Consider the following 24680-nt stretch of genomic DNA (forward strand, 5'->3'; position numbering starts at 1 on the left):
ACGATTATTGTTATCATCCTTTTTTTTTTTTAATGATGAGTTAAATCTTAAACTTGCTATCGGGTACATGAGCTGTGTGTGAATGCTGCATAACATTTCTTTCTGGATCTTTACCTAACCTTGCTATCAAGTAATCTGTCTATATGTGGCTTGGCGACAGTTTGAGGGAAAAAAAGAAAGAAAATGGCGGTTGCGTGACTGACCTCCAGTATAAAGCATCAACATATCAGGACCTTCGTTGTGTCTCCTAAGAAAATCGCATTTGATCCTCCTATAGGATAGAGCACGCGATTTTTGCGTATTAAGAATTCATGCGTACATGTAGGGGGCTATGATGTGAGTAGTCAGTACTCAAACACACTCGCATTTTTTTTAATATGCATAACATTGAGAAAGAGAGAGAGAGAGAGAGAGAGAGAGAGAGAGAAAGAGATACGAGAGTGACACTCTCTACACGATCGCATTATCACAATCAGTGACAATTGTGTGTCTTACATAAGCACGGAAATGTGTCACTGAACACATACACAAAAAAAGTATGTTATCCTTGATCACTGTTACATAGCTGGCTTGAATAGAACGTCTCTGGGAGAGCAAGACAATTCGGTACTGAAAATCCTTCAATAACTTTTTCAGAACCTTTGTATAACAGTCTATTTCTTGTTTACCAAGCTCACAGTAGCAGACGCCTCTATCTCAATAGAGAAAACACCCTACATACATGGTTCGCCAGCTATAGAGTCGGAGCCGAGCAGACGAACAAACTTGCAACATTTTTGGAATCGTCCCGGTAATAGTGGTTTAGATATGAATTGATTATTTAACTTTTATAAAGACTGATGTTAGATAGATTTTGTGTTAGGAGTCTGATATAGTATAACGTGTTCGGGTTGAATTTCAACAGTCCCCCTTTATGTCCGAAATGTTCTGGTGATGTTTCTTTTTTTTCCCCGAAGGTTCGTCATCAGGAAGGTTCGCTCTCCGGAAGGTTCGTTATCCCGAAGGTTCGTTATTCCAAAGGTTCGTAACACCGAAACACACAAATTCCCTATACCTAGATATTCGTTAATTTGAAATGGGAATAGTGTTTGCTAATCCGAATATTATGTAATTGTTTGCGGTGTTATTCCGAAGATTCATCAACTCGAAAATGACTAACGAACCTCCGGAATAAGGAAATGTAACCGAATTTTCATACCACCCTTCGCCAATTTCACACCTGCCTATCTCATATTCTACTATAGGTGATCTTAAATATAGTTGTCTCGCTACGCTATGGATGATGGACGTATCGCTGAAGAAGGGAGCAATAATCCCGTAAAAACTCTCGATGAAACTCGACGTGATGGCGAGAAGTGCAACACTGTACTCGACGATGCCCATGTCGATGTCGACACACGGGATCTGTCTTGCGGTTGGTTCGGATGTCGACCAAAGTGCGTGCAAAAATCATGCAACAAGGCATCAGCTCTTCTGGCGGTGATGTCTTGCGGCGCAATTTTTCAGGTAGGTCTGATTAGTATGTATTTGACAGGCACTAGTATCTATTTAGGCCCCCATTTTACATAACGGAAACCCTTGAAAAACCACTGAAACACCCAAATTGTGCAAGCTCCCACAGCAGTCTAAGACCAGATAAAGACATTGTCAATGCAGAATGGCTAAAAAAAAGAAAACTTAACAAATCATTGAAATACAAAAGGTTATTTTCCAGCACATTTTTCAGAGATCTATACCAGGTGTATACCATGTCAGATCCTGATGATTAGAGAACGTTCATTGAGAGACCAATAAGACTTGAGGGATCACTGAAAGACCATCTGACATCATACTCTCTGAGAACTTCACGAGATCAATCGAGATCTCTGAGAGACTAGTTTTTTAATGGTTCCTCAGTGATGTCTGACGGATCATAAAATGGACAAAATAATATAATTGTATAGTAATAATTGTAAAAATCCTGAATTGTAACTTATTTTGTTTCGTATTTTTGTGAACACACAGTGGAAATGAATTCAAATCGATCAATCAATCAATCTGTCAATAATCCTTAGTGTTCTTCTCAAAAAGCGGCAGTTTTTGATGGACTGTCGAATAAATAATCGAAGGACTAGTAGATATCCTTGAGCGCATGTTGAGAAATTGCTGAAAGACCACTAAAAGACCATTTCATGAAAGATTGCAAAAGACTACGTTGAACCATTTTTTAAAAACATGGAAATACATTGAAACCACGAAAATCACTGAGAGATCACTTCTCTCATAATACCTCGAAGATCTTTGAAAGTTCAAGGAAAGATCACTGAGGGATCTTCAAATTTTTACAGCCTTCCATTGGTTTTTCAGAAGTCGTGCTGTATGTGGAACTTGGTGTTTAACTCACCGCTGCGGGGCATAACATAATTATGAAAGTCTATTCTTCGTTTTTTTTCCTTGGGGCGCAGGACATACACGCAATGATAACGCTCATCTCTCTATCATACCAGCTAATCGTTTTTGTACAAGTCCCCGCTCTAGTGTTTCATTAAAGTTGTAAATTTACCTCGTTAACAAATAAAAAATGAAAATCGATTCTAATGTGTCTCATTACATTTTCGATATCCTGCTGCTAAAGTTAAAAAAAATACATGGAGTTTTCACTTTAAAGGGGTCCTGAAATCCAAATGCATGTTGATTTGTGTTGATTTATGATACCCTCAACATCACTTTTGAGGTAAAACAAATATCTAGAAACATTCCATATATTTCTAACGATTTTTTATTTTATTTTTCTTGAGATTACTTGGGAACGCCCACAAAAAAAATCCTTCCAAACTAATCAATATTAATATTCTTGAGATGACATCATCTGTCAATCATTGCTGAAGTACTGAAATGTTTAACAAAAGACATTGGAATGCACCTTCCTCTCGACTCAGCATAACTTGCATGATTCTGTCATATTAATGTGACTAACAAAAGACATGGCGAGGGAACATGCAAGTTATGCTGAGTCGAGAGGAAGGTGCATTCCAATGTCTTTTGTTAAACATTTCAGTACTTTACCAATGATTGACAGATGAGGTCATCTCAAGAATATTAATATTGATTAGTTTGGAAGGATTTTTTGTGGGCGTTCCCAAGTAATCTGAAGAAAAATAAAAGAAAAAATCGTTAGAAATATACGGAATGTTTCTAGATATTCGTTTCACCACAAAAGTGATGTTAAGGGTATCATAAATCAACACAAATCAACATGCATTTGGATTTCAGGGCCCCTTTAAAGAGATGAAAAATTGTGCTGCAAATAACGCCCTTTAACACCTCACTGTCTCAACCTTTTTTTTTCAGCCCGAAGCTCATACAAATCATTTAGAAACCCATAGTTATATCCCATATGTATCTAAAGTCCACCTACAAGAGTTTCGCTGCCCGGCGGTTGAGAAGCAGTATTTTTAGACTATACACACATGAAATTAATGTTTTAACAATAAATATTATACATCCTTGAGCAACGACCAGAACCCCTTAAGTGTTTAAGCTATAAAATGGAACATATATACCAGTTCAAAAGCATTTCAACTCATTGAAGCGATCTTACTTGTATCAAAATACTGCCAACATCTCTCCTTAATCACGTTAGTATTTGACAAATAGTTGATGATAACTTTGATAGAAAGAACCACATGATAGTGCCACTGGCTCTTTCTCCAAGCACGTATGCATGATTGTCCTGAAGAGTTATGGATAAATTGGTTGAAGGGATAACCCGCGAATTGGCACCACAGATATCATGAAAGCAAGGTTCACATCATGAGTTCGACACCCACGAGTCACCTAGCCCATGAATCATACAGCCAGAAGTTATGCAGCCAACGAGTCACACATCCAACGAATTCGACGCTAATATTGGCAAATAAGGCCCATAAGACCTACACGAGACAAACAAGACCCATGAGTTCGACACGTTAATAGCAAACGAGGCCCAAGAGTTCGACACTCAGCAAATAAGGCCCAAGAGACCAACACATCAGGCTCCGTGATGTAATATCAAACCAGTTGACCGTTTTTGCCTCGAGTCTAACTCGTGGACCTTTTTTGCTTAGTGTCGAACTCGTGGGTGTTGGTCTCGTGGGATGACCGTCATAGCATTGCCAACCCGTTCTCTCTTCTTTTTATCAGGGAATGTTTGTTACAGGTCTCATTCCAAGCTCTCTCACGTCCCTCGAGCGACGATTTCAGCTGTCGAGCCAGCAGACGGGTCTACTCTACAGCATCTATGACATCGTCAACGTGATCCTCGTCGTGTTCGTCGCCTACATTGGTGGGCGTGGTCACAAACTCCGCTGGATGTCGTTCGGATGCATACTGGTTGGTGTCGCATCATTTCTTTTCGCTCTGCCGCACTTCACCACTGAAGCCTACTCTTACGCCGACCTTGAAACCGGTTCAGTTTGCAGAATCACTGACAACGGGACTAGCGACCAATGTATGGAAACTGATGAGGGTTCAAAGGTCAAGGCCTTGTCTAACTATTACTACCTGTTTGTAGTAGCCATGTTGATCGCATCCGTTGGTTCTGTGCCGTACTTTTCTTTGGGTATACCGACCTTGGACGAGTCCGTTTCAGATGCTAACTTTGGAGTGTATTTCGGTACGAACATAGCAAGGCTGCTTTATTTCTGATAATTATGATTTCAAATCCTAGTAATGCTACTGCTAATGTAACATCTATTAATTTGCACACGTAAAGATCTAACGGAATTAATGGATGCGTATCATAAAAGGGAAACATTTTAGGTAATGTTGTTTGAAGTAGAGTGGATATCATCGATATTGCCAGGGAACAAGATATCAAAATATTGGATAGATAGACCGACGAAGAACGAGCAAAGGGCAAGAAAAAGTATCAGCTCCATAACAATTACGTATTTTATCTTGTGCAAGGTTCCATCACTTTCCTTATCCTGAGATAAAATTGTGGGGTTGTTGTTGTTGTTGTTGTTGTTGTTGTTGTTGTTGTTGTTGTTGTTGTTGTTTTGTCCTCAACCATTACTTGTGCTGAAGATGCCGGGAGGGGGTTGCAATAAAAAAAGGGGGGTTAGAAATAATCAATGATTTCTTCATTCTCCTAATATTTGTCCATAGATCTATAGTAGATTTTTTTTTTTATATACACTGTTATGTATTACCATTACCACATGTTTTGACACGCCCTATAGTATATAGGCCTACCCCATGATTTTAAGTTATATATATATATATATATATATATATATATATATATATATATATATTCATATATTTCTTTATAATAACAAGTTTATATCTCCCACGCAGGTATATTCTATGCGTTTTACTTCCTCGGGCCGGCCATGGGTTACTTCCTGTCTGGTGTTTTCCTGGACATGTTCACAGAGCTAGAGATACCAGAGGGGTAAGGACTGGCCATTGAACGTTATTTTGTGATTAGGTCATGCAATGAAAATCTGCCAGGCAAAACATTTTGTTCTACTTCAGTGATGCCGATGGACTAATCTTTAAAACCTACATTTATTTTACTCTGGTAGTTGAAGATTATACCCCTTTACATAGACCTCAATACTATTTCAGGCTTCGGTAGAAAAGAAATTAGTTGCATTGCCTTTATCTGACCTCATATCGAAGAGATCAAATGAATTCGTAAGAGTAGTGTTATGATGAGTGAGGAAAAAGATTAAATATGTCATGAAATGAACAAGTAACTATGATTCCATAACTATTGTATTGACATGAATTTTTATGTTTGAGTAACAATGACTGAATTAAGAAATGTTCGATTGATTTAACTTGAACGGTACATGATACGAGACTCATATCCACACCCATAATGTGTCATTATGTATTCTCTTTCATTGTTTTCTTTTTAGTATAAAACATAATGAAAAAGCTTCCACAGATGAGACATTACAGAGTATAAAGTCTGTACATGAAAATTTTTGCGTGAACTTGGTGGGCCTGGTGTGCAAAGTACATTTATCACGTGTTTATGGTCATATCATACTCTTGTCTGGAATGAGTCTTTCATAGTTTATTTCAAAATGCAATTGTAGCGTATTATGCCTTCTTATTTTGACGTAACAATACTGCCAGTGCCTAACAAGACCTTATGCGACTGGATTGATAATGCACTTTCCCCCATAGCAGGCGGATTGAATAAAAACGCAACTTAAAAGGTAAAGGGCTACAGTGCTTTCGGGGAAAATCGTGAATTCTAACTCGCGACAGAATGACCAAAATAATGATACGTTTATCGCCTTGCAAAGATATTTCAGGTTTGCAACATAATGATTTTTCACTTCTGTATCAGAGCGAATCTATCACCAGAAGACCCCGGATGGGTCGGCGCCTGGTGGATCGGGTTCTTGGTGTGCGGCGTTCCCATGGTGATCGTCGCCATACTCCTCAGCTTGTTTCCGTCGGAACTTCCAAGTAAGCCTTTTTAGCACTAGATCCCATATCACGTAGTGGTCCAGGAGAACGATACTATTTTGAGAGAAAGTGTCTGACATTTACTTTGATTAATCAGGGAGGTACTTGAGAAGTCTCACCTCCCTGGAGTAATTGACAGCTTATTCACCCAAATTTTTATCCACATTGGCTCCAAAAAACATTTTGGTTCTGTTATACGGTGCATAAGTCGTGTTCAATTTGAAGCAACTGAAGGAGTGGCACCTGGGTCCCATTTCATAAAAGATGATAGGATGGCAACTCTTGCTGGAATGGCAACTTCCCATAGGAACAGCCAATCAGGAAGCTGGACTCTTTTCATTACCATGACAATTTCCATCCAGCAGGAGTTGCTCTCATATCCACTTTTTATGAAATGGGGCCCTGATCTGTGGAATGCTCCCTTAACTTGCCTAAACTGAGGGAAGTAATAGCAATCTGACCAATCTAAAGTCTGAAAGTCAATAATGAAAGATTGCTCGATTATATTCTCTTGAATGGCTAGATACTTCCTGTAAAGATATCTTTAAAACAACTGGGGGGGGGGGGTATATCTGTGTAATGCAGTGTTTAACATCATGATCGACAGATGTAACAAAGCAACCTAATAGTTGAAGCTTCTTTCACTGCTGTCTTTACTATTCCCTAATGTTATCAATAATATTGTCATTCCTGTTATTGTTAGTACCATCATTATCATCATTGGTAATACGATCATTATCACTATAATAATTTTGCATAATCTATTTGTTATGCACATAGCTACAGCCGCAATCCGCGCAGAGAAATCCAATCAATCTCATAGAAACTCTGGATTCCTGGAAACCACTCAGCCCGGGTTCGGCGAGAAGCCCGGGGATTTCCCGAAGGCAGTCAGATACCTGCTGGTCAACCCTACGTTCGTTTTCACCTGCCTGTCCGGTGTGAGCGACGCCTTCTTCGGGAATGCGGTGGGAGCCTTTTTACCGAAGCTGTACGTCAACCAGTTCGGCACTTCTACCAGCATGGCCAATGTGTTCGCAGGTAACGGTCACAGAGAAATATTTTCCGTGCATCTGTATGTTAGTGTTAAAGTCACAATAAAATGATGATAAAGTACTGATTCATTGTGTTTAATATTCCGAGTAAGACCATACCTAACCTGTTAATCTGTTAGATACTAATAAGTATTGTTGGGCGAATTGGATGGATTTTGTGGAGGAAATCACCAGAAGGAATTTAACTAAGGACTACCCTGCCTGTATGGTTAAACAGGATATTCGTTATCATCAATTTATCAATCTTCTAATATTTACAACTTGGTAGGAAATCATTGATCTCTGGAAAAAAAAATCAAGAACAAATAAACGATTGGCTGGTCGTCAAGTCGCCTGCAGTAAGTAATCTCGCCTCTCTGATCGGTTGTATCTCGGAAGATTGTCGTCCGTTTGTGCTATCGCAGTGGCGGATCCAGAAGGGGGCGCACCGGGCGCGCGCCCCTCTTTATTTTTTATTAAAAAAATATCAAAATGGAAAATGGGGGGGGGGGGGGGCGTGCGCCCCCTGTAATTTTGTAAAGGCGCCTCCCCTTTACGGAATTTCTGGATCCGCCCCTGTATCGATATAATCGTATTAGCCCTTGACGATTAATTGCTCGTCATCAAGGTGTCTGCTACAAAAAGTATCGCCGTGATGATCGTCGATCAGCAAGAGAATGCGATCTTACCAATAGGTGGGATAGTTTATATAGGGCCTTGAGTAGCACACTTACTCAGACGTTGAATCGTCTGCTTCGACAGGTATTGCCGTACTGGTCGGGGGAATCTCTGGGGCCGCGATCGGTGGCATCCTCCTGCGACGGCTGGAATTGAAGGTCCGCGGACTCCTGAAGATGACCCTCGTTGGAAACTTCGTCACGTGTATGTTCGTCATCTGCGCCATGCTCTACTGCCCACAGGGTCGCATCGCTGGGGTGACCGCTCCTTACAACGGCACAGAGTAAAGGATCCTCCTCCTCCTCTCACTCTTAACTTTATGTTCCTTAAAGTGTCCCCGATGAGGAAGAGATCACTTCATAAAACTGCAAGTCAATGCAGAAATTATAAGTTACCTTATCTGAAAGTACAAATGTGCTGGTGTATCTGACGTTAGTGGCGATCTACTCAACTGATCATGATGAAAAGTCAGTTTCATAGAACATAGAAAATAGGCAATATTTCATTTATCAGCAGTGACGTACGTAATGCCATAGGCCTACAAATGTGAGTGATAACTTTCCTTCTCCATCATTCTTTGTTTCCTCAATCTACGTGGTCTTCTCCTTTCCTAATATTTCATCCCTCTCCTTAATTTCCCAAGATATATAGGCATACGATCAACAAGTTTTCCTTTCTCTTTCCTCAGAAGAACATCATCCATGGACGTGAACCTGACACAGGCGTGCAATCAGAATTGTCTCTGCGCAGTGGATAAATACATTCCAGTCTGCGCACAGACCGAGAACGGTCCCATAGAATACTTCTCTCCATGCCACGCTGGATGTTCGCTGGATACCGGAAATGGGGTAAGGGTCCACGGTAAACATAGTCCCTGTAACCCTGGAAAAAGACCCATGGGTATAAGCCAGGGCAGACGGAGTGGGCCTCTGAGTAATTGATATATTAGATATGTTATTCAAGTTAATTCAAATTTACATCAAGAGTTTAGGTGTCTATTGAGCCTTGAATTTCGGCGTGCTTAATTGAGATATTGTTTAAATTGTAGATTACAACAATAACTATTTTCATGAAAATATATGCAGCAAACACGTCATGCTTGTGATAAAAGCCAATTACATTAGTCAATATAACGTCGGAGCTAGGGGTTTTGAAGAGCCCTGAAGAAATTGATATTGTTAAGCAACGACATCACGACGAATGCAATCTAAAAACAGCAACCACAAAAACAACCAAAATTAGGAAACGTTGTATTTCACATGCAGACGAATGTCTTTGCATTTATATCACGTATCATTGCTTCACAAATACAGGCAAGCATGATGAGGCAAAAGTTTCCTCTGCACATGAACAATTAATTTTCGCATTTGATTCACTATCCATCAATCGTAGACATTCGGTGACTGCAGCTGCCTCCAAGATGCGGATTCGTCTCCGTGGGTCACTGACGGGCTGACGACCGTATCTGGCCGTTGCCAAACACCAAGAGACTGCAGCTTCTACCCGCACATTGTTACATTTCTCTTCATATTCATCGCCATAGCAACATTCTCATCCTTTGTTTCGACGATCAAAGTCTTACTGAGGTAATGCCCACAGACAATTTGATCTTCCTGCTTTGCCGTTCATATACATGGATTTCTTAAAGCTTGTTTAAAGCTGGTTGTCCCCTTATGCTCGCTCATGAAAATACCATGTTGTTATCCAGAGGAAGATACTCCACACGATATTTCCGATATGTTGGGACGTTAATACCAAGTAGCACCTTACTACATGGAAGTACCAAATTTGCATTTCACTATGTTCACAAGGGAATGATAAGGTAATAATCGATACTCCTCAATCATTACCACGGGAAAGCACCATACATTTATAACCACAGGGAACTATTAAAAACAACAATAATACACAGACCCATTACAGATTTGTTCGTTTTTCCACATCGTGAGGTCCGAGCTCTATCTGGTTTCATCCATTGTCAATCGCTTGTTGTTATACAACTAATACATATCATCTAGGACTGTAGTAAGAATTGCCCACACAAACAGGTACTTGTGCAACATATCCAAGGCGATGGCCGACAGTTTTAAAGATGTCTATAGTGTGGGAAATTTTAGTACCCTGTTCGAACAAAATGATGTGTATAATTTGTTTTAGAAAGTGGGAAAGATCCTTTGTCGTTTGATTCGTTTGATTATGTAAATCACCATCATTTCAAAGTCCATTTTATGTTACTACATCTACATCTAAATTAGATCCAACGATAGATCTTAAACCAGGCAAGATAGCAAAAATGGATTCTACTTCAAGTGTCTGGTCTACATGTAAATCTACATATTTTTTTTAATGTTTACCTAGCTTTATCAACAGGATCACCCATCATAAACTTGTAAATCAATGTGATAGGTCCGAAAATAACTATAAACTGATTTTAAAAGTCCAACGTCGCGACGTGAGAGAGCTAAAAACTGGTCATAATGAGCAAGAGTACGTGTAAGGCAAAATGCCTAGTCACGTAAACACTCGCAACAAATTATTTGATTAGGATCTGAGCCATCATCCTTTAATATTTTTCAACATACATGTTTATGTATTACCTTATAACTCCGTTTGTTGGTTTGTTTGTCTTTAAATCAATCACAGCTGTGTGCCGGAGACGCAACGCTCAATGTCTCTTGGTTTGAACAGTCTAATTAGCCGACTGCTAGGTAAGTATACACCTGTCATATAGGCACAACAGAATGAAATGTTAAGTTTGTGTGATGGATGTGTGATATTCCTTTTGAGTATGCAGGGGCGGATCCAGGAATTCTGTAAAGGGGGACGTGACTAATATTTCTGGTGGCACTTCCGGGTTTCATTTCTTTTTTTGTTTGTTTTTATTTCTTTTGTTTTTCACGAAAAATAAAGGGGGGGGGGGGGCGTGCGCCGGTTGCGCCCCCTCTAGATCCGCCACTGGTATGTAGTTTTGAAACTGTAACGTGGTGTAACTGGCGTGGTACGTAAATCGGTGTGGAGACGTGACTGATAGGTGAGAGTAGGCCCTTTATACCATACATGGCGGTCAACAAATTTATTACCTGTTGAATTCTCATCAATTTCCTAGTTCAGATTGCCGAGTCTATTTAGTTTTTATTTTGTGACTCACTCATATTATTTAGGACCGTATGATAATATTTTGTAATATGAATAAATCAGATTTTATTATGCAAACATATTTAAATACTATAATTTATGTTCTATTTTGTGTTGCATCTTATTTGACTGAATAATGTCATCTTTATTTTACCATGTAGACATAATTGTCGCAATTCAGCTACTCAGCTGCGAAGATGATTGAATAAACATGGATTGAATTGAATTAAATTGAATTTTCAGTATGCGTAATGAAAAAAAAAAACGTTTCAGGGCAGCATTCAAGTGTATTTGTTTACAAACATGGGGCTTAAAAGAGGATGATCTTTTCAAAAGTAGGTATCCTCCTAAAATGAAAAAGACATGACTTCTTCAGTTCACTTTTGACACGAGTTGTGCTGCCTACTCCCCAAACTTAGGTGCCATTCCAGGACCTATCATCTTCGGAGCAGTCATCGACGGAGCATGCTTAGTGTGGCAGCAGACTTGTGGTACCAGGGGCTCCTGCTGGATCTACGACACACGGAGCCTTGCACTGAGACTAGCAGCAATAACCTTGGTCTCTAGAATATTCTCTTGTCTTTGTAACATTCTTGCTATGGTTCTATACAAACCAACGTCTTGAGATGTCAAAAAGTATCCTGCTACGGATTTACAGTGCTACAGTTGAGATGGGGCTTCAGGTTTCCAACATATTTTTTAATGATTTTTTTCAGATGATAAGAAACATCTTATGAAAGAGGAAAGAGCAGATAATTCTAAGAGGAATGCAAAGTTTATTTGGTGAAATTGGTTTAGAAATGGCTGAGATTTTCAAAACAAAACGATTTTAATACAAGGTGGGACCCACCTTTTAGTAGGATCGTATTTGTTTCACCTTGTGTTTGGGTATCTCAGCCATTTCAAAACGATTTTCATCAAATAAACTTTGAATTTCCCTTAGATTTGTATGCTCTTAAATGTTTCATAAAGTGTCTTCTAAGTACATTGTATCTCGCAAAATGTTAAAAGCTGCATCCTCATCTCAACCAATACTATACCCTCCCTTTAAAGGCAGTGGTTACTACTGGGAACAGTGATTTTAAAAAATGTTTGAGTTATGATATCTGATGCACATGTGTGTTGGTCAGTTGTATCACAAAACATCTTACCATATAAAACGTTTACAATAAAGCCCAAGACGTAAGGGGATATCACTACAGGTACAGTGTATTTTCCTCAGACAATACTTAATACTGATCATTCTGATTAACATTTTCACCTTGGTTGTTCTATCTCTAACTCACATTTTAGAACTATCTTGAAGCACTAAAGCTGAATTTTTGTTTCATCTGCAAATGGTAAATAATGAATTTAATAGCACACACAAGTTGATGGGAGGGATGGAGTACACACTGTACCCTAAAAACTGCCATTTTCTGAATTTTGGTCACAAAACTTTGTCAAGGAATGGCTTTGATACATACTTTAATAATGTACTACTTGAATCCAGATTAAAATGCGTAGCAAAACTTTGAGCGTAGCAACACAAGAATTGTGTGCATGAGTACTAGCAGGAGAATTCATGAAGGATGAGAGACAGAGGGAGGGAGAGAAGTTAAAAGATCACATAAAACAAAAATGGTCTGATAATGGTCTCTTCTTTTGCTTCAAGAATACATGTACCTCACACTTAAAAATCAACTAGTTACGGTTGAAACTCACTAGCATGAGGCATTAACCTTTCTCTTCTTTTGTTTTTTTTTTTTTGTGAGTGACCAACTGACCAACTGTGCAAGGCTGAAACAAAAACTGGTGGTCGGTTAAGTGGTTTCAAAGACCGAGTGACCATCACCTCTGGCATTATACTCAAACTGAATGAGAACACATTCTAGCCAGCATGGGTATGACTACATGTACATGTACACGTTGTATCTTATAGATGTCAGCATTTTTTTTTAATATATACATGTACTGTATATGCAGTGCACTCCCATTAACGAACATGGTTATAACGAAATTCCAGTTACAATGAAGAAAAAATTCAGGCCGCAACAATAATGATTATCCACCCTATGTGTTTTTATTGTTTATCTGTTCGGTTTTAAAGAAATTTTGATATAACGAACGAAAACTGCCGGTCCCAAGGATTTCGTGACAGCGGGAGTCCACTGTACTAAACTGGAAACGGTAGAAACATGAATGAAACATAGTCAAGAGCAATGGCTGGAATAAAGAGACATTGTCTACATGAAAGGAGTGATGTAATTTTCTCATTTATTTCAACTTGATACAGTGACAAGTTTGTGTCTGTGTTTTACAACACTTCAGTTTGTGTATATCGATTACACTGTATTCAATTGCCCATTCATTATCTACATGTAGAATGTGTAAAAGTTTCCTTTTTCCTTTCTCAATTTCTCATCCAGCCACTATAATGCTTTGGCAACAAAAGTGGTATGACAAACTAGATATTTTGGACTAATGGGAAGAAAGAGAAAAGGGGATGAAATACATACTAGCTGTAGTAATTTTCCTCGAGAAATGTACCCAGATTAATCAGACTGTAAAGTCATAATTTGAAGGGTTTTGGTTACACACTGTACATGAAAACTCCTTATAACATGCTACTTAGAACCTCTGAAATTTCCTTGTTATATTGTGTATCTCGTAACATCGGGATAAAAATAAAAGAGTATAAAGGAATGGAACTGAACCTTCAAAACAACCTAGTCATATCAGTTACAGTCAACCACCCCAAAGTCAACATTGCACAAGCCAAAAAGTTGGCTGAGCGGACAAAAATTCTATGCCAGGAATGGATAATTTAACATATGATTTTTTACAAATCAAAATTCACATAAGTAAAATAATTTTGCCCAGTCCCATTGGCTTCAACTCTGGCGAAGTTGACCGCAGTTCGCCTTATCTGACCTCTTTTTAACGAGGGTTCCACAGTATCCCAAAGGTAGCAAAGGTGTCTTCTTTCTGCCCCACCCCCATCTGATATACCGCGTACCAGAGTCATACTATGAACCTCCGAAACATTTGAACAGTATATCAGTGTGTTTATACACCTCTAACATACCAGTCAGCCATATTCAACTTATACTCTCATTAGTAATCAGTCATGCTTTTTTCACCTAAGCATATTAGAGCAAGACAAAACAAGAAACAATGGACATTTATACAAGTGTACATCTGTACTAGTAATGGTAGAAAACGAGCAGATCAGAGCCACAAAGAACTCTGCAGGCTGTTTTACTGCCTATACCTCAGCGGGCATACATCTTCAGAAAGGTGATGTTGAAGTACCGCTGGCCAAATTGGAATTTATTTTCCTGCTTGAAATGTAAATAAATATTTTGTGGAAATATAGCCTATTTCTGTTTGTTCTTTACCACCAAAAAATGTCACATCGACTCACATTGCTAAGTCTGTGAATAAAGAGAGACACAAACGAGCCTGGGTCTTGGATAAAACGAGTGAAATAACATTCAGTTTACTCTCACTTCGTCTATTTCTTCAAATTGCAAAATGAGCACTTGTTTCTTGTGGATTAAGATGATAGTCGGGACTAAAGTTCTGAGCTTAAATACAGATTACAACTCAAGACGAAGAAATAGACATCACAAGTGTAATGCCTGGTGCATCCAAAATGCGAGTAAACTTCATATTTCACGTGGAATTGGAAATTAAACGGGAACGGAAATGCCCTTCAAGATCCTTCCACATCCCATGAGCAAACTCTCGTTGCATGAAAAAGAGACACGCTTGAGACCTTATGAAGAACATAGGGCAGAATGAGTTAATAAATCGACTCAAATTCGGCTGACCGAGATAGTCTGCACATTTTCATTCAATGTATGGTTGATTTTTGCCATTCTGATACACAATAATCACCGAACAAATCCATGTCTCCATCATTCCTTATGTGACTCAATTTATGAAAAAAAAAAAAATAATAATTTGTGAAAATCAATAACCTTTACCTAACAAACTTGACAAGCTTCAGGGATTTTGTAATACAGGGAAACCCGGTTATAAAAAGCTTGTTTACAACGAGGCAGCCCTTTAAGCGAGGTGAATTCAGTGGTCCTGATTTTCCATTACCTTATTTAGCTGGTCTCTTTTCGGTAGGTTTGCAAGACGGTACTGGTTATAATGAGGTAAACTTGGCAGTCCTGGCGACTTTGTTATGACAGGGTTTCTCTGTATGACAATTACACTTCAAAGTTGGGTTTAACATGGGAAAGTCATCAGCTGAATGGTGCAAATGACTTGGAATACTGTAAATGAGAAATAATTCACAGCATGAAAATTTTGCAAATTTTCTGCTCTGATCAACTATCACAAGGATAATAATAAGCATATATTTTGAAGATGTAATTCTCAAGAATACATTCATTAGAAAAATCAGAAGCAAGCATCAGCCAATGACATTGGCTCTGCACTAAAAATGAATTTCTCAAAAACTGTTCATTCGTAAAATGGTGGATCTTTGATGACAGCACTGCCCAAAGACCAAGATCTAAGAGTGAGGTTGATGTAAGGCAAAATACTGCATGGGTCTGGACAAGTTTGAAATCAAAGCTTTGAACCACCGTTTGGGAAGTGGAGAGATGCTTTACATACAATGTACTCATCATAGAGTATGAATGATAAAGACTTAGGGATCACCCTTTTAAATTCCATTCCTTTTGTTGCATTGATAGGACACAAAACAAGTGTCAAACATTTTTTATAAACATACGGAACTTACATATCACAGAATGATATTTTGTCCTGTCTGACGATGGAACATACAAATACTACCTACTCATATATATACAGGTCACATATTAAGCAATGTCTGAAAATGCTATTTGAAAACCACCGTGTCTAACATGGCGCCCAGACACTGGACAATATTTGAGGTCATCAAGACCTCGACTCTCTCCTCTAGATGGCGCTTTGGATCCAGTTTGCCGACATTCTTCACGGCCAGCTGTTCTTGCGTCATTTTGTCCTCCTCTTCAACAGCCTGCAGAGTAGGAAAGAGGGAAAATTGTAGAAGAGGAGATTAATCATCCTATATCATGTCAAAGAGAATTCAGAATGGATCACGTGCCACTTAGGTACTGTAATTGCTTACAGCATAACTAGTCACTACAACTTGTACTACTACCTCTACTACTTCTACATATTTTGGAGATGGTAATGATGACTATCTTAATTCTTGATAATAAGACTAGTATAAACAATAACAGTAAACAGAATTATACTAATAACAGCAATAATAATCACAATATCAAAAGAAAGGAGCATGAAGAATAAAAAGCACAATGACAAATTCAAAGCATTCAGTAAAATGATAATATTTCACAGAGTTAAACATCACATTTCTGGAACCAGGCACTATAATACTTTCCACCTAACTTTGCATAATTGTCATGCATATCAGAACCTCGTGCTGGGCAGAAATATATACAAGGTGTATGTACATGTAAGTAGGTTCTGCACTTTATAAATTGATATCATTGCATTGCATTATACTGACATATATAATGAATCAAATATTCACTAGAAGTGAATTACTTCAATAGTTTATTTGTTTCATACATTCACGGTTATGGATAACAATCACTATTAGGGGCTTTTTTTTTAATATATATCACCGACAAAGCACTGATAGCTAAAAATTAGTTCAATTTCTGTAATAGTGTTCATAGCGCATAGTGCAATCACACTCTTTGTGTGTATCCTGAAAAGTATATGAAGTACAATTTTGCTGGAAAGTACAAAGAGCATAAAGGGCTGCTATGGCATCTGTCTTGTCCTATCAAAAAGATATGGTTCCCTAGTCTCGTGACTATCCAAAACTGGATACATTTCTTCTTCTTCATATGGCACAATTGTGCTTGGTTGACATCATTCTGCTGACTATCGCATGTCATCTGGGGCGAACCATGAAGATTCAGCATCATTCACCCGTTTTCTAGTGTGGAACACTTCATCATGTTAGCACCCTACTCTTTGCCAGGAAGTGAGTAAGATCTTTTACATGCACATGTGGTGACTTATACATACATGGGTAGCCCATTTATAGTGTCCTACCAAAGGGACAGAGTGTTCTTGCCTTTTTCCAGAGGGGATGTCATGATTACACTCAGCATCGTTGAGCTAGACTCATCCAATCCGTCAGACTGAAGGGCAGATACGCTATCTAGCGAGCCACATCATTGGCAGCATCTAACTCGGAGTCACAATATTTGTTCCTACGGCAATAACTCCGATCTTATTTTCTCCAAGGACTTAGGTTTAGGTTTAGGGTTGTGATAGGATTTTAGATTTAGTTTGATGAGGGGATTATGATTAGTGTTAGGTTATGTTTGTGGGTAATTTCTATGTTTGGCTTCGGGTGCAGATTTTTTTTTTTTTTGGAGCAAATGTCATGGAACCTCTGCCTCACCTTGTTGTAGACTTTGGCCAGATTCAGCATCTCCTTCACTGTTGACTCATTCAGCTTACAGTGCTCATTGTAGTCATGTAATGTCAGTCCGTCCATCCAGCTCTTTTTGTGCAGGTTTAATAACATCTGCAAACCAGACACACAAAGAAATAAAATGTACAAGTTGCTGTCAGTACAAACAATACCATGGAATATCCATAATATCTGCAAAAATACAGGCCATTACCCCTTCCCCAAACCCAAAACATGATAGTCCTCAAATTCGCTCAAATGAGCAATAGATCATTTCTGTAATGTATCAAAATTCATGGATGTTTCCTTTCCTACATCCTAGTAACCAGCCATTTAATTCACCAGCTCCCTCCAATTAAGTTTCTTAAGCAGGAATTCACCTAGCATTCATCAGTTGTTACTAGGTAGGGCAAGCTTTGTTGCTGTTAAGGCAATCTTTTGTGAACAATGCATGCGAAGAATCTGAACACAATACAGATATGGTCTATTGAGTAAGGGCCCATTCTTTCAGCAGGCAAGTGCTTATTCACATTTTTAGATGCCCAACAGTGAACTTTAGTTGTCCAAGGTAAGCGGGCAACTGAGTTTGGGGCACCCTGGAAGGATCATCACAGTTTAAAAGCTAAAATAATTTCTTCATTGCCGATGCATATACATAGTCAGCTCAGAACCGGAAAGTCTACAAACTGTACGATTCAATGGCTTTCTTGTGAAAACTAACGATGTGCAGTAGAAATTATACTTCACTAAAAATGGGTCTCAGAATCTTCACAAGCTGACAGGTAGGTGGCTAATTGTATTGCACAAGTATTTTTTCTTCTTTTTTTTTTTTACTTAGTGTCCACATTCATTCACAAAATTCAGCCCTGCATCAGTTAATATCCCTGCAAGAATTTTTTTTTTTCAATTAAGTTTTTCCACTGGACACATGACCAACTGTTCCAAGAAACCAAGAAAAAAAAAGAAGAAGAAAGCTTTGATTTTGCCATTTGAGAGCAGCCAATTGAGCAGAAGATAATGAAAACCAGGCAACAGCATCTGCAGCACAAACATTTCAAATTGGCAATGTCTACCTTCTGTTCCAGCTCATTCTTCCTGTAGTTGATGGCTATCGAGTAGTAGTGCCTGTTGAGCCCATGGATGAGGGCCTGGATGGACGGCTTCTGGAGATGGCCCAGGTTTGAGGTGGTCTGCCTGGGCTCCTGGCCTAGCACCATCATGTTTGGGTTGATCAACCTGAAGGCATCGATCACAACCTACACAACAAAAACAGACGAACAATAATCATAATTCCCATGGCACTAACAATGATGACCAATTCACACGTGTCCACTGCCACCCTGGTGTACAAGCAATGCTCCAGACAGTGCAATCAGTTTTAACCCATTGAGGACGATTCCCGAGTATACTCGGACAAGCATCTGCGGGAAATGTGTGTTGTAGCAAAATCAAACCGTCCTCAACAGGTTAATAGATGTAATTGACTTGCAGTAGCCAATAAATCTACATCCGATACACTGCCACTGCACTGCCACTGCAGTGCTGGACATTACAAAATGTATAGTCCACCCCCTTGCCAAAGGAGAACTCGGGAAAGGAGCCCTATACTACCTATTTGCTCCCTTGTGGAGAGCAGCAACACACAGACAGCAGAACGCTTTTCAGGGTGGTGGGGGGGGGGGTCAATGGTACCCCCATTGCTTAGATGGGAAGAATGTTAGGATGGACCCTTTGTAATTCCATTGAGGTTGTGAATTTCTTCCACTTTTTTCTCTCTTTTTTTTTGTGTGGACAAGACGAAAAGGTGGTGAGCTGCAGCCCTCCTGGCCTCCTGGTTCCATGGTCCCTACAACATAGATAGAATGTGCCAAAAGGACATGCACTAAGGTGCTAGCTGTTTAACGTCAAGAAAGTGTCGCACATATTAATCTTACCTTTCCCTTGACACTCTGGATGGGGTCTACCACCACGGCAACTGCCCTGTCTGAAAGCGCCTCAAAGCTCTGCTGGGTGTTGATGTCGACGCCCGACAACCAGCAGCCAAAGCCGGGATGGGAGTGGTACCACCCGACGACCATCTCGGGTCTCCCTGTCTGTTTCAGCATGTCTAACATCTTGGCCTGAAAGACGGGGTCTACAGCCTCTACACTCACACCCTGGAGAAAAGATTGTTTAAAAGAAACAGAAGTGAAGATTCAATCTAGAAAAATGAGAACAACAAACAATGGAACAACCAAAGCACACAAAGATATAGCAGTTCATTGCTACACATAATTGTGATAGTACGGCTTATGGCTATGTTCATGTCTACTGAATACCTTTATAGGTCTGTTAAAGTGTACACACAGAAACATCTTCGTCCATGACATTTCTTCCAGTAACTCTCGGCCCAAACAGCTCTCTGAACAAGCAATTTTTTTTGTAAACATTTAGCTTTGGACAAACAAATGAAAAAAATACAAATAATTGATGGTAATCTCTCTGCCACAATTCCAACGCAAACACTGACCGATCGACTGGTTAATTACATGGTCCATTCAATTAGAATATGAGGTCTCAATAAGATTTTTATACAGGTGTGTGTTGGGTTTTTTTTAAGACAATGTTTATGGTTGTCTGTAACTAACACTGTGCACATTTGTATAGATAAGAAGAGAGCAGCACATGGCCCCATGAACTTACTGTTCCTGACTGTGGCATCGCAAAAACGTCAATGACCCTGACTGTGTAGTCGTCCACAAACTCTCCAAGCATCAGACCCATAACCTCCATGGGTACACCGGCTCTCCCATGCTTTAACATCTGAATGAAAAACATACATTAAAGGGATAGTACAGTATTGGTGGAGATGAGAATTGGGCTTTTAACTTTTTGCGAGATACCAAGAAAACACTTATGATATAGTACAGAGCATACCATTTTAAGAGGAATTCAAAGTTTATTTGATGAAAATCAGGTTTGGAATGACTGAAACATCCAAAAACAACGTAAAACAAAGCGATCGTAATGATAATCACTCTTTTTTGGATATCTCAGCCATTTCAAAACCAATTTTCATCAAATAAACGTTAAATTCCTCATAAAATTACATGCACTTTCATATTTCAGAAGAGGTTTCTCATTATCTCACCAAAAAAAAATGTCAGAAAACTAAAATTAGGTCTCAACCAAAACTATACGATCCCTTTAACAGTGTTGCTTTACAATCTTTCCAATATGTAAAATCTGACCTGAATGATGCTATTTATGCTACTAATGTGAGAGATTTGGAGTAAACTGAATCCATTCATTATATAAAATGATTACATTTAACAATGATCACTATCATTTTGCTACAGAAAACAGAAATCTGGAAGTGACCACATTCATTCACAGTTTTTTCAAAAAACTAAATAGAATACATTGTACACCTTTTCAGAGCACTAGTAGGCATATTTGAAGAGTTTGTTTGCAAAAACCGATAAGTCCATTTTTGAAGATTTTGAAGTATGATCTCTGTCATGAAGTACAAAATAATACCTTTTAAATGATACACTGGTCACTACATATAAAGGTACATTTTTGAAGTTATGGTCAAAAGAAGCAAAAATTTTCTTATTATTCTCTTTATTTTTCTTGACCTTTAATCGCAAATATCTCCATTTGGCAAATATGGACTTATCGGTTTTTGCAAACAAACTCTTCATTTGTTCATATGGTGATAGTGAGAGCATAACTTTCAAAACCTCTGTAAGCTTGAGTGCTTCTTCATACATTCAAATATCTAAACAGAACAGTTGGTACAGTTTAAAGGTGTTTTAAATACACCCATCAAAATGCTGAATGATCATAAAACTATAGATATGATTATATATATATATATATATATATATATATATATAAGATAGCATACATACTTATGATACAGGCCGGCAGTGCATGACAAAAGTTACAATATGGTGCACGCAAAATATAACGATTGCAAACGATAACCCACTGTCGATTTGATATCGGTTTTTGCTCCCTCATTTTAATCATCGAGTACTTGAATCCCGCACCTTATCGACGCGATTGCGCCACAACCGCGATATGCTTTGCTCGATATTATCGTTATTCTCAATTCTCGCTGGCTGGCTATGCAAGCAACTTATCTGTGTGGGACTAGACTTTCAGCGGTAGATTTAAACATGGAGGCTGAAATGAACAGGTTCGCTACTTTTACAGAGACTGAAACAGTATCTTAGACAATAAGGACACAAAGGATGCCATCAAATACACCCTACGAATTTTGGACTCCTACTGTTCTGAAAAAGGAATCAATCCGACGGATATTATTGAGCAAGTCAACCCATGATTTGTGCCGCTTTCTCTGTACATTCTACGCGGAAGTGCCCCTTGGAAATGGGCAGTGTGTGTACGGTATACGCTAAGCGCTCTTTGATCACGCTACGCTATGAACTTTTACTACGACATTCACTCTCGGAATCCACATGTGCAGCAATGGGACCTGGCACGAGCCTTGTGTTTAAATCCAGTAGATCCCTAATCCTACAAAACATCATCTAGTCCTGGTCCTGGACCCACAGTGCAGTAAGTACAAGGGCGTCTAACGTGTTACTGTTAGTGTTACTGTTAGATCCATGGTAGACCTATTGTAGATCTAATATAAAAACGTTAGGCCAGGGCCCCTAGACCTAACCTATTGTAGGGCCTAGAAAATGTTAGATATAACCACGAAGACCCTAGACTCTATAGTTGAATTTGGATCTTCGGGATTTTGTCTACACAGGTTCAAAGAAACTGGTATCATTGCTTGTCTAAACACGTGTAACTGTTAGAAATGATCGATCTAGGCTTTTGTATTTATTTCAATTTATCTTGCCTGGGTATGTATGCTATTTCACATATCACATAGTGCATGACATCTTATTGCACTATAACAAGTACCAAGCACCTCCACATTCTGAATATGCCCTCAGGCAATTATATTCAATTTGGCCTGCGGCCTCATTGAATATAACTGGCCTTCGGGGCAAATTCAGAATTTGTCGGTGCTTATATTGTTATAGTGCATTCAGTCTCATGCACTATATATATAATATATATATATATATATATATATATATATATATATATGTATATATATCATCATAATTTCTCTACATTTGGTCAAAAGGAGGTGAACATTTACGAGCATGACTGATATATACATTATACATTGATACACACAATATACATTGTGTGAACCGGAGCATTATAATATAATGGTTTCGAGATTTTGTAGAAATTCAGTATACAAAGAATGATCAAGATGGCATACAGCACGTAACTCATCAAGCATGTCCAAGTAACTATGATGTGTGCATATGGATAAGTGGATTCTCATTAATCTTTTGTTTTTCTTTCGTGTGTTTGTGTGTGTATGTGTGTATGCTGCAAATCTGGAAAAAAGATATGAAGTCCACCAATTTCTTTACAAAAAATATGGCATCATTTATAATTTGTTCTGTATTTCTGGCTTATCCATCATTAAAGAGCATAGGTAAGAGTACCATACACTGTTATCCATCTGTGTGTGTGTCTGTGTGTGTGTGTGTGTGGGGGGGGGGGGGGTGTTGTCATTTCAATGACTTGCTGTAAAGGTGGATTTTTTTCGCGCTCGGCCTGGTAAGAAGAGTTTCATGTATTTTTAATTCCGTGGATACAAGACATGAAATACTGGAACATATGCTAGGCAAAAATATTTGCATGCTTTTATTTTCGTGCTAGTTTCTAGTTGCGGGAAATGCACAAAAATGTCAACATAGCGGAAAATTTCCACTTTTACAGTACATTTTTTATCAGTAGCGTGGTGACATTGAGGACTGAAGCTTAGAAACCTACCTTGAGGAGCGCCAGCGATGAGATGTAGACCTGTTCTGCTGTGTCCACCACTGGACCGTCACTGGGTGTGCTTCCCTGACCCAAACCTGGCATACCGCCCCCTAGCCTTAGCAACCTGTCCATGGCGTCTCACTTCTATGAGGTCTTGGATTCCTCTATTTTTCTCCACCTGCATTGATAAAACATACCGGTACAATTTGTATACACTGAAGTGCATAACATACATACATGTACTAATTGGGGATGCATAATTCATAGGAATACATAGGGTCTGCCCACTTGTATTATCAATGGCTACATGAAAAAAGTCACCAAAATCTTCATTTTCATTTGAAAGTTGAGCAACATTGGAGACACACACAGCACAGCATGCAGCATACCATATAATTTTTAGTCAATCTTAAATCTTAAGATAAGTTTGACTTGAATTCTTCTGAAACACCCCCCTGCCTAACCCCGGCACGGGGCGCTGTAACCAGTAACAGCACCCCGAAGACTTGTATGCAATTTTCGGGCGAATAGTGAAGTAATCAAGTGCACTGTGATGCTTGCAATTCAGTAAACAACCCATCGTTCAAAAACAACACTTGGATTCGTCCAACGAAAAGCCACATGTTGTATTTACCATATTGTTGAATATTGTAGGCAACTATGTATCACTCACGATTACCTCCGAAAACAAGATTAATCGTCATCATCTTTGAGAACATCTCCGCGAGATACAAATCGTCACTTTGAACATATCACGTAAATAAAATGATATGCGCATGAGCAAATGAATATTCATTTCAGTTCTCAGCAAGCCGTACTGTTTTTTTTTTTTCCACACACATACTGTACATAGTGTATCATAATATGTGCTACGTTTTATCCATACCCGATCAACAGCACGGCTGTTGGCGCATGCGCTGTGTAAGTTGTACTACAATACGAAGTGCGGAACCTGGACTAAAACCTGGGATAAAATCTTTCACTGGGCTCTTAAAACAGATCGAATTGTAAATTGATTTCGGCGGCTCTGATTGTAAGTATCTTATCTAATAGTATGGCTATGATTTTCAGTGTAAAACCCTGTATTT

The 24680-nt window shown here is 38.8% G+C and overlaps 2 protein-coding genes across 2 annotated transcripts; one reads left to right on the forward strand and one right to left on the reverse strand.

Annotated features, from left to right (window-relative positions):
* The first annotated feature begins 1275 nt into the window (after nucleotides 1-1275).
* On the forward strand, nucleotides 1276-11864 carry LOC139714167 (solute carrier organic anion transporter family member 4C1-like). Its single transcript, XM_071625888.1, has 9 exons — nucleotides 1276-1506; nucleotides 4162-4633; nucleotides 5320-5416; nucleotides 6329-6450; nucleotides 7231-7491; nucleotides 8247-8445; nucleotides 8851-9010; nucleotides 9555-9748; nucleotides 11717-11864. The coding sequence occupies exons 1-9, from the start codon at nucleotides 1276-1278 to the stop codon at nucleotides 11862-11864; spliced, it is 1884 nt and encodes a 627-aa protein (XP_071481989.1).
* A 2708-nt stretch (nucleotides 11865-14572) lies between these two features.
* On the reverse strand, nucleotides 14573-23764 carry LOC139714536 (26S proteasome non-ATPase regulatory subunit 14). Its single transcript, XM_071626229.1, has 6 exons — nucleotides 23602-23764; nucleotides 20422-20541; nucleotides 19674-19895; nucleotides 18813-18995; nucleotides 17728-17853; nucleotides 14573-16299 (listed from the first exon to the last, which is right to left on the reverse strand). The coding sequence occupies exons 1-6, from the start codon at nucleotides 23722-23724 to the stop codon at nucleotides 16138-16140; spliced, it is 936 nt and encodes a 311-aa protein (XP_071482330.1). The 5' UTR covers nucleotides 23725-23764; the 3' UTR covers nucleotides 14573-16137.
* Nucleotides 23765-24680: the final 916 nt, after the last annotated feature.

Source organism: Diadema antillarum, unplaced genomic scaffold (genome assembly GCF_040938485.1).
Source record: "Diadema antillarum isolate AM-2024a unplaced genomic scaffold, OU_Dant_1.0 scf00000045, whole genome shotgun sequence".
Lineage (NCBI taxonomy): Eukaryota > Metazoa > Echinodermata > Echinoidea > Diadematoida > Diadematidae > Diadema > Diadema antillarum.

Bases quoted from the DNA above. Each gene is read 5' to 3' on its own strand.
- LOC139714536 (XM_071626229.1), bottom strand. From the start codon at position 23,724: ATGGACAGGTTGCTAAGGCTAGGGGGCGGTATGCCAGGTTTGGGTCAG. The intron at 20,542-23,601 runs GTAGGTTTCTAA...TTTTTCATTCAG, and splicing joins CATCGCTGGCGCTCCTCAAG to ATGTTAAAGCATGGGAGAGC. The intron at 16,300-17,727 runs GTGAGGCAGAGG...CCTACTCTGCAG, and splicing joins TGGCCAAAGTCTACAACAAG to GCTGTTGAAGAGGAGGACAA.
- LOC139714167 (XM_071625888.1), top strand. From the start codon at position 1,276: ATGGATGATGGACGTATCGCTGAAGAAGGGAGCAATAATCCCGTAAAA. The intron at 8,446-8,850 runs GTAAAGGATCCT...CTCTTTCCTCAG, and splicing joins GCTCCTTACAACGGCACAGA to AAGAACATCATCCATGGACG. The intron at 9,011-9,554 runs GTAAGGGTCCAC...CATCAATCGTAG, and splicing joins CGCTGGATACCGGAAATGGG to ACATTCGGTGACTGCAGCTG.